The sequence below is a fragment of the Drosophila rhopaloa genome, unplaced genomic scaffold, assembly GCF_018152115.1.
Source record: "Drosophila rhopaloa isolate 14029-0021.01 unplaced genomic scaffold, ASM1815211v1 contig_3, whole genome shotgun sequence".
NCBI classification, from domain to species: domain Eukaryota; kingdom Metazoa; phylum Arthropoda; class Insecta; order Diptera; family Drosophilidae; genus Drosophila; species Drosophila rhopaloa.
In genome coordinates this window covers 3,269,223-3,285,433 of record NW_025335123.1, presented here as the reverse complement: position 1 = coordinate 3,285,433, position 16,211 = coordinate 3,269,223, and the positions used below count along the sequence as shown (strand labels likewise).

Here is a 16,211-nt window from a genome sequence, read left to right as displayed (position 1 = left end):
ACCTTTTTACAAATCATGGGAAACATGAAAAAAATGACATGAAAATGGGTCAAAAATATGATCAACGTTAAAATGAAAATTTTGAATGCAGTTTTTTAGAGAATCAAACCACAAGTCTTAGGAGGTAAGCCACTTTGAAATCGGATTAAATTTGGTAATGTTATGAACTCTGGAATTCCAATTGTAGGTCACCTTTTTACAAATCATGGGAAACATGAAAAAAATGACATGAAAATGGGTCAAAAATATGATCAACGTTAAAATGAAAATTTTAAATGCAGTTTTTTAGAGAATCAAACCACAAGTCTTAAGAGGTATGCCACTTTGAAATCGGATTAAATTTGGTAAAGTTATGGACTCTGGAAGTCCAATTGTAAGTCACCATTTTACAAATCATGGGAAACATGAAAAAAATGACATGAAAATGGGTCAAAAATATGATCAACGTTAAAATGAAAAATTTGAATGCAGTTTTTTAGAGAATCAAACCACAAGTCTTAGGAGGTAAGCCACTTTGAAATCGGGTTAAATTTGGTAAAGTAATGGACTCTGGAAGTCCAATTGTGGGTCCCTTTTTTTCAAGTCATGGGAAACATGAAAAAAATGACATGAAAATGGGTCAAAAATTTGATCAACGTTAAAATGAAAATTTTGAATGCAGTTTTTTAGAGAATCAAACCACAAGTCTTAAGTGGTATGCCACTTTGAAATCGGATTAAATTTGGTAAAGTTATGGACTCTGGAAGTCCAATTGTAAGTCACCATTTTACAAATCATGGGAAACATGAAAAAAATGACATGAAAATGGGTCAAAAATTTGATCAACGTTAAAATGAAAATTTTGAATGCAGTTTTTTAGAGAATCAAACCACAAGGCTAAAAAGGTATGCCACTTTGAAATCGGATTAAATTTGGTAAAGTTATGGACTCTGGAAGTCCAATTGTAGGTCACATGAAAAAAATGACATGGAAATGGGTCAAAAATTTGATCAACGTTAAAATGAAAATTTTGAATGCATTTTTTTAGAGAATCAAACCACAAGTCTTAAGAGGTATGCCACTTTGAAATCGGATTAAATTTGCTTACAATTGGACTCTGGAAGTCCAATTGTAAGTCACCTTTTTACAAATCATGGGAAACATGAAAAAAATGACATGAAAATGGGTCAAAAATATGATCAACGTTAAAATGAAAATTTTGAATGCAGTTTTTTAGAGAATCAAACCACAAGTCTTAGGAGGTAAGCCACTTTGCAATCGGATTAAATTTGGTAAAGTTATGGACTCTGGAAGTCCAATTCTAAGTCACCATTTTACAAATCATGGGAAACATGAAAAAAATGACATGAAAATGGGTCAAAAATTTGATCAACGTTAAAATGAAAATTTTGAATGCAGTTTTTTAGAGAATCAAACCACAAGTCTTAAGTGGTATGTCACTTTGAAATCGGATTTAATTTGGTAAAGTTATGGACTCTGGAAGTCCAATTGTAAGTCACCATACAAATCATGGGAAACATGAAAAAAATGACATGAAAATGGGTCAAAAATATGATCAACGTTAAAATGAAAATTTTGAATGCAGTTTTTTAGAGAATCAAACCACAAGTCTTAGGAGGTAAGCCACTTTGAAATCGGATTAAATTTGGTAATGTTATGGACTCTGGAAGTCCAATTATAAGTCACCATTTTACAAATCATGGGAAACATGAAAAAAATGACTTGAAAATGGGTCAAAAATTTGATCAACGTTAAAATGAAAATTTTGAATGCAGTTTTTTAGAGAATCAAACCACAAGTCTTAAGGGGTTATCCGGGTCTTGACACTTCAAAAAATTCATTTTTTTCAAACTTTTTTATATAATAGTACAAAGTTTCAGGAATGTTGTCTGAAAATTTCAAGTCGATCGAAGCAAAAATGTAGGAATGGGAGAAAATTAAAGCCCAGCGCTTCGAACGTCACAACGGGCAATTCGGGCTCTGGCGTCGGGCAGATGCTGCACTTTAAACGCGTTTTTCTCAAAACCACTTTTTTGAAGTCGGTAGTCACGATTTCTCAAAAACTATTGCACCGATCAACTTCTGCTTATGCACACTTCTTTTAGACATAATTATCTTGTCCTTAACGGAGGGATTTTTTTAATTTTTAATTACAACTCATTTTATAAGCCAAAATATGACCAAAATTTTCGTAAAAAAGGACACTTTTTATGAAAAGCGCTACAAAAAATTCAATTTTTAATTTAAAAAAAAAATGGCTCGTAGAGGACAAGCGAGACACACGCACTATCAGAATAATTTTAGTTTTTTGATTTCAGATAAAAATTGACGGAGATATTTTGCCTACCGCAAGGGCACAATTTTTTAAGAGGTCAAGTTCAAGCCTGCCTCAACGGCTCAATTTAAAAATTTTTTGGTTCAAATTTTTACACAATGTTGGACAAACCATAAACATTAATGAACAATAAACGAAATTTGTGAAATTGTCGTAAGATCTTTTAAAAAAATTCACGAAAATAGGCTTTTTTTCGTGCTTCAAGACCCGGATAACCCCTTAAGAGGTATGCCACTTTGAAATCGGATTAAATTTGGTAAAGTTATGGACTCTGGAAGTCCAATTATGGGTCCCTTTTTTTCAAGTCATGGGAAACATGAAAAAAATGACATGAAAATGGGTCAACAATTTGATCAACGTTAAAATGAAAATTTTAAATGCCGTTTTTTTTGAGAATCAAACCACAAGTCTTAAGAGGTATGCCACTTTGAAATCGTTTTAAATTTGGTAAAGTTATGGACTCTGGAAGTCCAATTGTAAGTCACCATTTTACAAATCATGGGAAACATGAAAAAAATGACATGAAAATGGGTCAACAATTTGATCAACGTTAAAATGAAAATTTTAAATGCCGTTTTTTTTGAGAATCAAACCACAAGTCTTAAGAGGTATGCCACTTTGAAATCGTTTTAAATTTGGTAAAGTTATGGACTCTGGAAGTCCAATTGTAAGTCACCATTTTACAAATCATGGGAAACATGAAAAAAATGACATGAAAATGGGTCAAAAATTTGATCAACGTTAAAATGAAAATTATGAAAGCAGTTTTTTAGAGAATCAAACCACAAGTCTTAAGAGGTATGCCACTTTGAAATCGGATTAAATTTGGTAAAGCTATGAGCTCTAGAAGTCCGATTTTGGGTCAGCTATGGCAGCTTTATGATATTGTTGTCTGATTTCGACAAAACTAAAAGCGTAGTTCTGATATAGTAAATAATTACTATATCTCAAAGGAATATTTTTATAAAAGGAAAAAAAAGCAAAATTTTTTTTTTTAATTTTTAATTTTTATTAATTTTTTAAATTTTTCTATGGGAGCTACATATATGAAATAGATGTTCGATTTCAATTTAATTTAAACCGTATTTCCATAGTATTTAAATATTTCCAAATCCCAAACAACAATTTTATAATTAAATTTATTTATTATCGCATTATTTATATTTTATCGCATTCTCAAAAGTGGCATAACAATCACACTGTTTTTCCGTTCGTAGATTATGAGTGACACGCAGGACATCCTAAAGTTGATTGGAAAATATAGAAAGGGTTTGAGCTGGGTGATTTTTTTCCAACTTGGAATAATTGTTCTTCCAATCGAAAGTTTATTTCGGTTTGCTTGGCTTCTTTGTATTTTGTGCCCTGGCCAAAAAGGATGTCTTTTAAATCCAATGGGAGAAGTTCCAAAGCTCGGCGACCCAATGTGCGCTTGCCCTTGGCTTCATTTATCATCAACAGTTGTAGGATGTCTTTTTGCAACATTTTATTATTATTTCTTCATAATTTGATACACCAGCCCCCGACTGACTGCAGTTTTTGGCTGCATGTTGGGGCCATTTATCATAAGCTTGGATCCAGGATCCAGGATTCAGGATCCAGGATACGGGATCCGGAATCTGGAGCCCCAAATCCAGGACGGGGACTGCTGCAATCAGTGCACACATGTGCAGGACGGAGATTTCGCCATGAAGTCCTCATAAAATATTATGTTCAACTTTTGCGCTGTGTTGTGTGTTGGCAGCTTGCTCCTTTTTTCGGAATCCCATTCCAAAGGGGAATGGCTGACGTGACTGGTTTTTGAGTGCTCCAAGACGTTAGTCGCCGGGTCTTGGCAGTCAAATAAATCTGCCATTCCTGAGCCATTCAAATGGCGCATAGTCTCCCACTATTTTCTCCCACTTTCTAGCACCTGTTTCGGCCTAATGAGTTTACTTCCGACTCGATTGATTCAGCCCCCGGACACGTGAGGAAAATACGCTGTCAGCAAATTGATAGTTGAAACAGCCAGTTACTTCGGTGTACTGAAAAAAATAAGTCTAGAATTGCCAAATCTAATTTTTGTGCCTACAATTAGACAAGTATGGTAAATAAAATTATGGAAATAAATATCTGTGCATAAATATAGTTATTATTAATTCAAAACTCATTTTAAATCTGACATCATCTGAATTAAAGTACTCAGTGTTTTTCTTTATATATACTGTAAGTAAGCCCCAACAAATAATAATAATAATACTAAAATAAAAAGTCTTTAATGATAATTTTCCTCTCTGTTCGATGGTCACTTGAGCTTTGGTCCTGCACGTCTTGGGTTCTTTATTATATCCCCTATATCCGGCACATATCTGCCAGCAAACACGTGTCTTTTGCCCGGCCGCAATGTGAATCAATAAATGAGCTGAATAAATGACACAAGCTGCCGAGCGAAATCAACTTGTTTACGAATATGAGATTCTGACATCTGGCCATTGGGAAAGGGCGACAACACCCGTCGGCATGTTATTGAATAATATTGGAACGATTGACTGGCAGCTGCCAAGGAAGCGCCAAATTAAATTCCCTTGTCCAAGCTCCACAAAATCCGGAAGTGGCGAAGTATTTCTTAAGGAGTATTTTAAAAAACATTCAAAAACAATAATGTTATTCTTGAGGTTTTCAATTAAATAAAGCACACTATACTTATAAATGAAGTTTCTCTTGAAAGGGAAAATAATTATTTAAATAATAGTACAGCTATTGAAGACATACCTGACAAAAAATAAAAACCATAATAATAAAAAATTATTATAATAAAAAATCATAAGAAAATAATGAATTAAATGCAACATAAGCAATAGTTTAAGGTACATTTAAATTAAACTTATTTATACCTGAATATTGGTAAGAATAACTTATTATTAGGTAGAATCAATAAAGAATATTTTGATATTGATCTCTTCCTTAATTTAAATTATATGTAATATAAAAAGTAAAGTTTTGATAGAGTAAAAATAGTTTAAAAAATTCCCAAGAATTCTCTAAATTTCATATTTGTATTCCAATAAATTAGAAAATACTGAATTTAAATTGAATCTAAATATTTTAGCTTTAAGCTAATTTTAAACTGACAACTTTATTTTGATGTTTTAATACAAAATTATTTGTTCAATACGTATATTAAATTGCAAAGAATTCCTAGGACAAAAATAAAAGACAATTTCCGGCACCATTGTCGACTCATTTTTAATCGCATTCGGTGGAATCCTGGAGCCTGGCCAAGTCGTTGCTGCGGAAGGAGCCGTCATAAACTGAAACTGAAAAAGGATTTCCGGTTCCCCAGTTGGCAACTACTGACTACAACTAATTACTGGGCGAGCCAAGAAAGTGTATATACCTCGATACGCATTAAAATCGAATCAATCATTTGCTAATCACATGAGACGTGGCATCAAAGATCCTGTATCCTGTATCCTGTATCCTGGACATCTTTCAAAACATTGTTGCAGGCTTTGGATTGGCGGCTATTTTGGCCGGTTTATGGGTGGTCATAACAGCCGAAACGCCAAGTGGCTGCCATTTCGCAGGAAGTGTTGCCACAGGCATACTCACCTGGTCGGTTGCTCGGAAAAGCCTGTCCTTTTGGCCATAAAACTGGGAGCATAAACCAGCTTAAATGGCCGAATGCCGGGGTGGGGCCAAAATGGGTATGGGAATCCCCGCCAGCTGCTTACATAATTATGCTGAGAGATTCCGGGAAGGTGAAGGGGAAGGGAAAGGGAAGGCGGAAGAGAAGGCCAAGACAAATTGGCATAATGAAATCAGCTAGCGACGCCTTCGAGGGTCAGGCCAAATGCAAATGCCGCGTCTTTTCATGCACATTTCACTTGTCGCCTGCTGGTCCTTCGAATTCGGGTCTCCACACACTCCACTTTTCGTATTCCGCATTTCGTATCCCTTATTCCGAATTTAAATTCCGCATACCCCTTTCTCAAGGGGACACATACCACATATGCCAGGTCTGCATAAATTTCCGGCACACTTTCTGTGGCCAGATCCGAGGACGTCGCCATCTTTCCAGCGATATCAAACGAATTAGCATAGAAAACTGCAAATTTGAATTATGGCCAGCGGCGACAGGAGCAGAAGACACAACAAGGAGCACAAGGAGCAGCAGGACATGGACACGGACGAGGACACCCAAGGATCGGGACCCGGAGCTCCAGCAGCAGCAGCTGTTCCAGTCGTCTCTGTTGGAGCGGCAAAACGTATGCGATTCGAAATCAAAGTCTCTGAAAAAATCCCTTCAAATAGTGCGGACTAGAGAGACTCTCATTTCAACAAGTTTGCTACAAAATATATCAACAAAAAAAACAAACAAAAATGCTTATACTTAGTTTCAAGTGAAATAATAAGTACAGTGAATTTTTATGTAGGCAATTTCATAAATTATATCATAAAAAAATAACATTTATGTTTTCTTTCTTATTTCTTGTAAATAAATAGTATTAAATTAGTATTAAATCAAATTTAAATTTTCAGTAATCGAAATGAGCTAAGTTTATTTTTTTTAAATTAATATTTTCTTGTGTCATAAATTAAAAGGAATAATTGTGTATATTTTCAATATGGTCCAAAATATTGATTTAACAGGAGTTTGTAGTTTTTACTTTTGTTTTGATTTCAAGGAAATTTATTTCTTTCTGTAACAAATCAAAGAAATATACTTCACATAAAGCAACATAATGCAACTGAGATTTTCTTTTAAAAACATATTTTTAAATGTCAGTTTTAAAAGAGTACATAACTCCTTGCAGAAAGTGCAACGCAGGAAGTGGGCGATTGCCTTCGACACCTAGGGTATTCCCTTATGGAGTACAGTGTTCCTCCGTCCGCCTCCGCCGATTGTTTGCATAATTCAGACAGCTCACTGTAGTGGCAGTGTCCATATCGGAGGAAAACCTTCCTTTCCCTTTGTTTTTTTTAAATCTACACGTGCATATGCACATGCTCGGCATTGAACCCTGACCACGGGCACGACCACATGTGGAGGATTCAATCCATATGCCAGACTATGGTCTCCAGATCCCAGACTCGAGTCTCCGGGTGCGGGGCGCATCCTGCCGAGTCTAATGCGACTAATAGATCCTTGTTTGCCGAAAAGTTTGAGCCACCCACACGCCTCCCTGCTCCTCGGCAAATACGTAATCAGTGAAATTTTCATGCGCATTTTTCTTGCCTTTTCCTTCGCCCGTCTCGAAGCTCCGAGTCTCAAGTCGGCAAATAAACGGCGCTTTGAGCTGACGCTCCTCCAAATACTTGAAATACGTTGCTCAATTTCCATAAACACGTGAGCAAATAGCACGTGTGCCCATGGGACAGGAATCGCAAGAAATCACTGCCCCAAAAATCGTTGCACAGCAAAAAAAAAATTCTTTTAATTCGATTAGTATAATGTGCGCTTAATTCGTATTTCGATTAAAATAATCTGGAAATTGATCAGTTGAATAGCAGTTTAGTTTTAAAAATAAAAAATATTTGTCTATGATTGTTTTGTCTTATATTATTAAAAGATCAAAATATTAAATTTATTATTTATTATTTATACATACTTCCTTAAAGCCCTTCAATGTTAGATTTAGTTTTCTAATACAAATTTATTTTTAAAATTATATTAAATTGCAAAGAATTCCTGGGTCAAAAATAAAAGACAGTTTAATTTTAAAAATATCTTCCATTATAAAATATTTGTTTATGATTGTTTTGTCTTATATTATTGTAAGATCAAAATCTTAATATTATTATTTATACATACTTTTTAAAGCCCTTCAATGTTAGCTTTAGTTTTGTAAGCTATACTATTATTTATAATAAAAATGTATTTTTAAAATATTTTAAACTAAAGGGTGAGTTATTTTTCAAGTGCATATTAAGAGTGAGACCCCGCCAGCTTTTCCCCTAAGGCATTTGTTAACTATTGCCGACATTTGCTTGCGTATGTGGAACACACCCCCCCCTGAATCCCTAGAACCCCCCCTCATTTTTTTCAAACCCCTCTATATTTGAGTTTCGGCGCTGTAAAATGCGCCTCAAATTGATTTTTATTTATATTTCAAAGGAAAAACTTTTGTGCAGCTGTCGAGCTTGTTGTTTTTCTTCTGTGTTTTCGTTTTGTTTTTGTTGGACCGGCTTGCAGCTGCGACAAAGTTGCGAATACGACCCGTCAATATTTCATTACGGAGTCCTCTTCATACTACTTCGATTTAGTTATTCAAGAGGAGGGCAGGAGCAAACAACTTACGGCAGTGGCAAATTCGAAATAGGCATACTATTGCCCCCGTGGCAGCCGGGTAAATAATCAAATAAATAATCCAATCAGCTAGCAAATTTATTTATGATTATTACCGGCATGTTTCCCCTAGTTTAGTCGAAAGCTTCTGTCAAAATAATTTGTTTTCTTTTTAAATGTTACGGATAAAATAAATAAATATCTTTGTTGTGACCTTTTCTCATTAATAAACTAAATGCACCGAATTCATTGATCCGGCTTCAGTCTAGATTTCAAACTAAAGAATATTTTAACTGGGGCGAACATCTGTGATTGAATTGCGGTCTGAATTATTGATCTGTAATCGGATCGTATCAATCTGCGGTTTTGCGTGTTATGCAACTACAGTCGTAATTGGATATGAAAATGCACTTGAAAATATTTTAGTTTTTTAAATAATACTTTTAATAATGTAATATTATTTTTTAGCCCCGATTTTAAAGATGGAATTGTTATTTCAACGATTAGACTTCGGATAAAGCTTTAATCTTGAAGTCTAAAGTCTCTTTTTTTATACCCTTGCAGAGGGTATTATAATTTTGGTCAAAAGTGTGCAACGCAGTGAAGGAGACATCTCCGACCCTATAAAGTATATATATTCTTGATCAGGATCACCTCCTGAGTTGATATAGCCATGTCCGTCTGTCCGTCTGTCCGTCTGTCCGTCTGTCCGTCTGTCTGTCCGTCTGTCTGTTTCTACGCGAACTAGTCTCTCAGTTTTAAAGATATCGAATTGAAACTTTGCACACACCCTTCTTTCCTTTGCACGCAGCATATAAGTCGGAACGGCCGGGATCGGCCGACTATATCCTATAGCTGCCATATAACTGAACGATCGGAAATGCCATAACTTTGGTGTTTGTAAAGTTAGGAAGTTGGGATTTTCTATGGGTTTTGTATTTGGCTAATCAATCCGACATGCCGAATTTCATAAGGATCGGCCGACTATATCCTATAGCTTCCATATAACTGATTGATCGGAAATGCCATAACTTTGGTGTTTGTAAAGTTAGAATGTTGGGATTTTCTATGGGTTTTATATTTGGCTAATCAATCCGACATGCCGAATTTCATAAGGATCGGCCGACTATATCCTATAGCTGCCATATAACTGATTGATCGGAAATGCCATAACTTTGGTGTTTGTAAAGTTAGGAAGTCGGCATTTTCTATGGGTGTTATATTTGGCCAGCCAATCCGACCTACCAAATTTCATAAGGATCGGCCGATTATATCCTATAGCTGCCATATAACTGAACGATTGGAAATGTCATAACTTTGGTGTTTTTAAAGTTAGGAAGTTGGGATTTTTTATGAGTATTAAGAATGCATCATATGAATAATTTTGGAGAATATAATTTACAGAGTATTCTGCAAGGGTATATCAACTTCGGCTCCGCCCGAAGTTAGCTTTCCTTTCTTGTTTTCTAATTATAAAGTTCACATGAAATTAAATGTAGAGTATAAAATAATATATATTGTTCGACTTCTATAAATTAGAAAATTTCGGTAAGCGAAAAGTGTACTTAATGGGCAGAAATGCAGAAACTTTAAACTTTATGATTTGATTTTGTCTGCAAGAGTTAAAAACCTACACCGGTAGTATTAATCCATATAATCTGCATTTAAATTAAATAACTTGCAATTTTTTAAAAGAGTTTTAAATATGGATATTACTATAATGACAGAAGTTACACATAACATATTGACTTAAAGTATAACACTACCTGACCTTTCTTAATTTAGCCATTTTTGTATGTGCAAAAATTCCGGTTATGTGGCTACATTTTTCTTGAACTATACTAGCAATTTAAGAGGTTTTAACAATCAGCAGGTAATTTTTAAAAGCTATATTTTCTTTATTTAAATTTGTCAATTTGTATGTAGCTATTTAATTATAAAGCGCACTTTTTTAAATTATTTTAATGAATAGGTTTGTGAAAATATTAAGTAAGAATACTAATATTGCACGATATTTATAGACTTTTAAGTGATTTTTTGCACTGTGTGAAATAACACAAAATCTATAGGCGCTATTGTGCACTTTTTCCTCTGTTTGGAAATTGAGGCTGGGCAGAGATCATCCGCAGCTTTCGATTGTCCCAGAGTCCCTTGGAGGTTTCATTTGGCTCCAAGTCGTCGGCATGGAACGTTGGCAGAATCGCGTGGCCGTGGTGACCGGCGCCAGTTCGGGAATCGGGGCGGAGGTCGCCCGGAAACTGGTCTCCGCCGGCGTGGTGGTGGTGGCCCTGGCCCGCCGCCTGGAGCGCTTGGAGCAGCTGCGTCGGGAGTTGCCCGAGGAGCGGCGCTCGCAGCTGCACATCCGGCAGTGCGACGTCACGGATGTCGCCTCCGTGGACGCCGCCTTCGACGCAGTGCAGCGGGAGCTGGGCGGCGTGGACATACTGATCAACAATGCCGGCAAGCTGACCGGCGGCCAGCTGCTGACCATGTCGCTGGACACGGTGCAGCAGGTGTTGCAGACGAACGTGATGGGCGTGGTGCACTGCAGCCAGCGGGCCTTCGAGTCGATGCGACAGCGCCACTCCGCCGGCCATGTGGTGCTCATCAACAGCATCGTGGGCCACTACATCTTCAACCCGCTCCCCGGCAGCCAGCAGGAGCTCAACATGTACCCGGCCACCAAGCACGCGGTCACCGCCCTCACCGAGCTCTTCCGCCAGGAGATGCGCGAGTTCAAGACCCAGGTCAAGGTCACGGTACGTACACAAGTGGGGCTATCATATATTTAGGGTCCGAACTTCCATAACTCCAACTTCCCGGGGTCGAACTCTCTAGAAATCAAACCAAACTCAATGACAATAGCGCTTGGCGACTATATTTTTATACCCTTGCAGAGGGTACTATAATTTCAGTCAAAAGTTTGCAACGCAGTTGCTATAAAGTATGTATATATATTCTTGAGAGAGTCGATCTAGCCATGTCAGTCTGTCCGTCCGTCTATCCGTCCGTCCATTGCTACGCAAACTAGTCCCTCAGATTTAAAGCGATCTGCTTGAAACTTTCCCAAAAGTTGTCTTTCTATTGCAGGTAGTATATAAGTCGGAACGAGCCGAATCGGGCGACTATATCATATAGCTGCCATATAACTGAACGATCGGAAAAGCCATAACTTTGGTGTTTTTAAAGTTAGGAAGTTAGGATTTTCTATGAGTTTTATTTTTGGCCAATTAATCCAATTAATAATTTACAGAATATTCTGCAAGGGTATATCAACTTCGGCTCCGTCCGAAGTTAGCTTTCCTTTCTTGTTTTTGATGTTCTTTAAAATTTCGTAATATTTATATATTATGGAATTACGGTTTTAATTGAATTAAAATCGGACACAATATCATATAGCTGCCATAGAAACGATGGCAAAATGGAGCCCAAAATCGACATAGCATCATTGTTTTTAGTAATATAGGCATAGAAATCGAAATGTAGTCGATTTGTAACAACTGCAAGGGCATATAAGCTTAGGTTTGCCGAAGTTTGATTCCTTTCTTGTTATTCGAATTTTATCTTCATAGGTAAAACGTGAATTACTCCAATTTCCCTATAACTCGAACTACTTCCATAAGTCAAATTTAACAATTCCACGGTAGATAAAAAAAAAAACTTCTTACTTTCTTACAAATCGCTTGCATATTGTTCGAATTTTTCATTAATATTTGAGAATTGGGAATTTCGAAAGCTTGGTGAAATAATTGATGGAAAAATAGAAAGGCTATTACTCAATAATATTTATACACAGATATTATTTTATTTTATTTTAAAAATGTTCTAATATACAAATTGTTCCCCTGCTACAATCATTTTTAATGAATACTCTACAAATAATCGGTTTAATAAGAATATCATTTGAAGTATCATGGTTTTTGATAGTATTAAACTAGAATTCCGAGATAGTTGAAAACATTATCGACATTTTAATTACTAAACTGAACATTCTTTTTGGAACTTTAAAATTGCCATCCTAATAGGTATTCAGTAAATACGAAATTGTTTAAAAAAGGTATGGATTGAAGCAGTCATTAAATAACTATTTAAATGGTAGGTTAAACTTTGCACTGCTAAATTAAAGCTGTCGGTAATACTTCAAAATCAAATATATGGGAGTCACGCCCACAACTTGAGATTTATTACTGCATTTTAGTGTCTCTCTCTTTGGGGTGATTTAATGGCTTTGCCTTTGGGAAAAAGTTATGGCTGGGGTAATTAATACGTTTAGTACGAACAGAAGTGACCAGGCATTCTGACTAATCTACACTATCCCACAGAGCATTAGTCCGGGACTGGTGGACACGGAGCTGGTGCCCTTGGCCTACAAAAGGCTGCCCATGCTGCAGGCGGAGGATGTGGCCAACGCCATCCTGTATGTCCTGGCCACGCCCCCCCACGTCCAGGTGCACGAGCTGACCATCAAGCCCATGGGCGAACCTTTCTAGGACACCGCTGCATTGCTCCACATTGACCCCTAAATAATCAAGTGTTTCGCCACTAAATAATTCGTGGCCTACATCGAAATAGGCCAAATGGAACGGGGGCCTTACCAAGTACTCCAGTGTCTTGCCAATTTGTGTAAAATAACTTATATTTGCTTCGTAAAAATGGAGTAAGATTTTCCTAAAAAATATGTTCTTATTATTATCTCTTATATATTTCCGGAATATTATTTCTTTAAAATTAATACATGAATACAATATTTACTACGACTATAATTTATTTCAATCTTTTTTTTTTTTTTTTTTTTTTTAATTAATCCTTTAAAAATGTATTTTTATTATAAACTATTATATATCTCTGAAAGATTATTTCATTTAAATAAATATACGAAAACAATATTTACTATGGCTACAACTTATTATAACCTTTTTTATTTGACTACTTTATATTATATGTACCACATATTGATTTAATGTCTTCTAAATTTAAATTATTTTAAAGTATGAAAACATTTTTTTGAAGGCTAACATACGTTATATACTTAAAATAGCTTTATTAATTTAATAGATACGTTCGAATACTGTCATAATTTCTTAGTTGAAGTGTCTTGATTATTCAAATGATTTATTATGCGGAAGTTTCTTGGGCCCTCGGCCGATTTGAAAGTGATTATTATATTGGCGACCCGCTAAACGTCTTAATTGCCCCTAAAAATGCGCCATAGATCCGCCACCCGGCTCAATTATTCAACTCACGTGTGAACTGCGCGCTTGGGGCGGTTGCCTCTAAATAATTTATTTGCGTGGCCAAGTTGGGTCGCCGATCCGACGAGGTATATATAGTGGCTGCGTGGGTCGCCATCTCGAGTCAGTGCCGCGGAGAACTGCCTGTTAGCTGGATCTACTTGGGCCACTGAATTGAGCAATAACTGAGATAGTTGAGAGATGGAACGCTGGCAGGATCGCGTGGCCGTGGTCACAGGGGCCAGTTCTGGGATCGGAGCCGCAGTGACCCGTCAGCTGGTGGGCGCCGGGGTCATCGTGGTGGGCCTGGCCAGGCGGGTGGACCGCATGGAGGCCATCAAGGAGCAGCTGCCGCCGGAGCTGCAGTCCCGCCTCCATGCCATCCACTGCGATGTGGCCGATCTGGACTCGGTGACGGCCGCCTTCGACTGGATCGAGGAGCAGCTGGGCGGCTGCGACATCCTGGTGAACAACGCCGGCTGCCTGTTCCCCGGCCAGCTGCTCACCCTGGAGCTGGAGCAGCTGCAGCAGGTGCTCAACGTGAACCTGATGGGCGTGGTCATCTGCACGCGGCGCGCCTTCCGCTCGATGCAGCAGCGCGAGGTGGCCGGTCATGTGGTGCTCATCAACAGCCTCACGGGTCGCTCGATCATCAATCCGCCGGGCGATGAGCTGCAGGCCCTCAACATGTACCCGCTGACCAAGCACGGGATCACGGCCTTGCTGGAGGTCCTGCGACAGGAGCTGCGCGGGTTCAAGACCCAGATCAAGGTCACGGTGAGTCCAAGCGATTAATCTATATTTCGGTAACACTGTAAAATTGGTAAGTGGGAAATCCAGTTTTAATTAGTCAATTAGTGGCCCAAATCCGTAGCTTTACTTTGTTATTCAAAGAGCTTAAAAATAATAATTATTCAAGCATAAGGTTATACCTCTTTAAGATTAGCCCATCAGAACTAATCAACCATTTTCTTATAATATTTAAAGGATATTGAAGTATGAATCCTAATCTGTTAAGACATATACCTTAATAGCAAATACCTTTAAGAATTTCCAAAAGAAACTTTGGATCTTTGGTATTGAAATAATTTCCATATATTTCAACTGCCTTTTGTTTGATTTTAACACTTCGCTTACTAAACTTAAAAGATTTTATTTTCTATATTTAATTTTAGTATTTAAAATATTATTTCTGATTTTAACTAATATTTTACTAATAACAGTATTATATTTTTTTTTTTTGCTAATGAGTAACGGGTATAATTAACTAGCTTAATGTATTTATAATTTGTGAAATGTTACAAGTAGAATATTGCAAGTATCACCAAACTATTGGACTATTTCGGTTCATATTTGTATACTTTTCTTTAATTTTCTAGAGCATCACTCCAGGTGTGACCGATACGGATATCCTGCCTTCCGGTTTCGATACGCTGCCGATGCTAAAACCGGATGACATCGCAGCGGGCATTATGTACGCCCTGGCCACGCCCCCTCATGTCCAGGTCCACGAACTGACCATCAAGCCGCTGGGCGAGCCCTTCTGAATCCCTCCGGGAATGACATAATAATAATGGCATAATGATGAATAATAATGGTGAAGTGCCCACATTTCAGCGAATATAGTGATGACCAAAATTGCGTTCTCTTTATTTGAAAATAACTTGCGATGGGGTTGGGTTAGTGACACTTGCGGCAAGGAGTCCAGAATGCCAAAAAATACGAAAATAAGTTAACATTAGCATGACAAGCCCGGCAGCAACAACAAGTCATCCGACGAGGATGTGGCTTTTGGTCGTGAGAGGGGGTGAGGGGTAAAGCCCAGAGAAGGTGCCGTGTCCACATCCTCATCCGCATCCGCATCCACATCCTCATCCGCGACTGCAACAAGAACGCTCTCTGTCAATATTGAAAGCGTACGCGTTTGACATATAATGTAATATAGTCGCAACCCAACACCCCGCTCCCCTCCAAACCACGCCCTATAAAAAGGGGCGGGATCGAGGGGAGAGGCGGTGACTGAGGTTAGAGCCAGAGTTAGTTATATGCACAGCAGCTGCCGTCGAATGCACCCGAAAAAATATTAAGGAAAGTTGCAGAACTGACACTTGGGAATTATAACATAAAATGGAAATAGTCTATTACATAACATAACGGGAAATAAAAAAAGTTCAAGTCAAGGACTATTTTTAGAATTTTATAATGGACTTAATTTTAGGAATTAAAGCCCTAAACAGAGGGTATTAATCTAATGCACTAAATTTAAGTCCATATTTGTTTTCGCTTACTTTTTCGTAGCATCTTGGTCATGTTTTTAATTGTTATTTAGCTTGCTTTTACCTATGGTAAAGTATTGGTTGATTTTTAAAATTAGTCTTTG

The 16,211-nt window shown here is 37.3% G+C and overlaps 2 protein-coding genes across 2 annotated transcripts; both read left to right on the top strand.

Annotated features, from left to right (window-relative positions):
• Window positions 1–10,757: 10,757 nt before the first annotated feature.
• On the top strand, window positions 10,758–13,301 carry LOC108040766 (farnesol dehydrogenase). The gene is made up of 2 exons (XM_044461155.1): window positions 10,758–11,359; window positions 12,923–13,301. The coding sequence occupies exons 1-2, from the start codon at window positions 10,784–10,786 to the stop codon at window positions 13,088–13,090; spliced, it is 744 nt and encodes a 247-aa protein (XP_044317090.1). The 5' UTR covers window positions 10,758–10,783; the 3' UTR covers window positions 13,091–13,301.
• Window positions 13,302–13,883: 582 nt separating this feature from the next.
• On the top strand, window positions 13,884–15,469 carry LOC123037988 (farnesol dehydrogenase). The gene is made up of 2 exons (XM_044461194.1): window positions 13,884–14,608; window positions 15,211–15,469. Exons 1-2 carry the CDS (start codon window positions 14,033–14,035, stop codon window positions 15,376–15,378), a joined length of 744 nt encoding a protein of 247 aa, XP_044317129.1. The 5' UTR covers window positions 13,884–14,032; the 3' UTR covers window positions 15,379–15,469.
• Window positions 15,470–16,211: the final 742 nt, after the last annotated feature.

Coding starts and splice junctions, on each gene's coding strand:
- LOC123037988 (XM_044461194.1), top strand. CDS start 14,033: ATGGAACGCTGGCAGGATCGCGTGGCCGTGGTCACAGGGGCCAGTTCT. Junction 14,609..15,210: donor AGACCCAGATCAAGGTCACG/GTGAGTCCAAGC, acceptor TTAATTTTCTAG/AGCATCACTCCAGGTGTGAC.
- LOC108040766 (XM_044461155.1), top strand. CDS start 10,784: ATGGAACGTTGGCAGAATCGCGTGGCCGTGGTGACCGGCGCCAGTTCG. Junction 11,360..12,922: donor AGACCCAGGTCAAGGTCACG/GTACGTACACAA, acceptor ACTATCCCACAG/AGCATTAGTCCGGGACTGGT.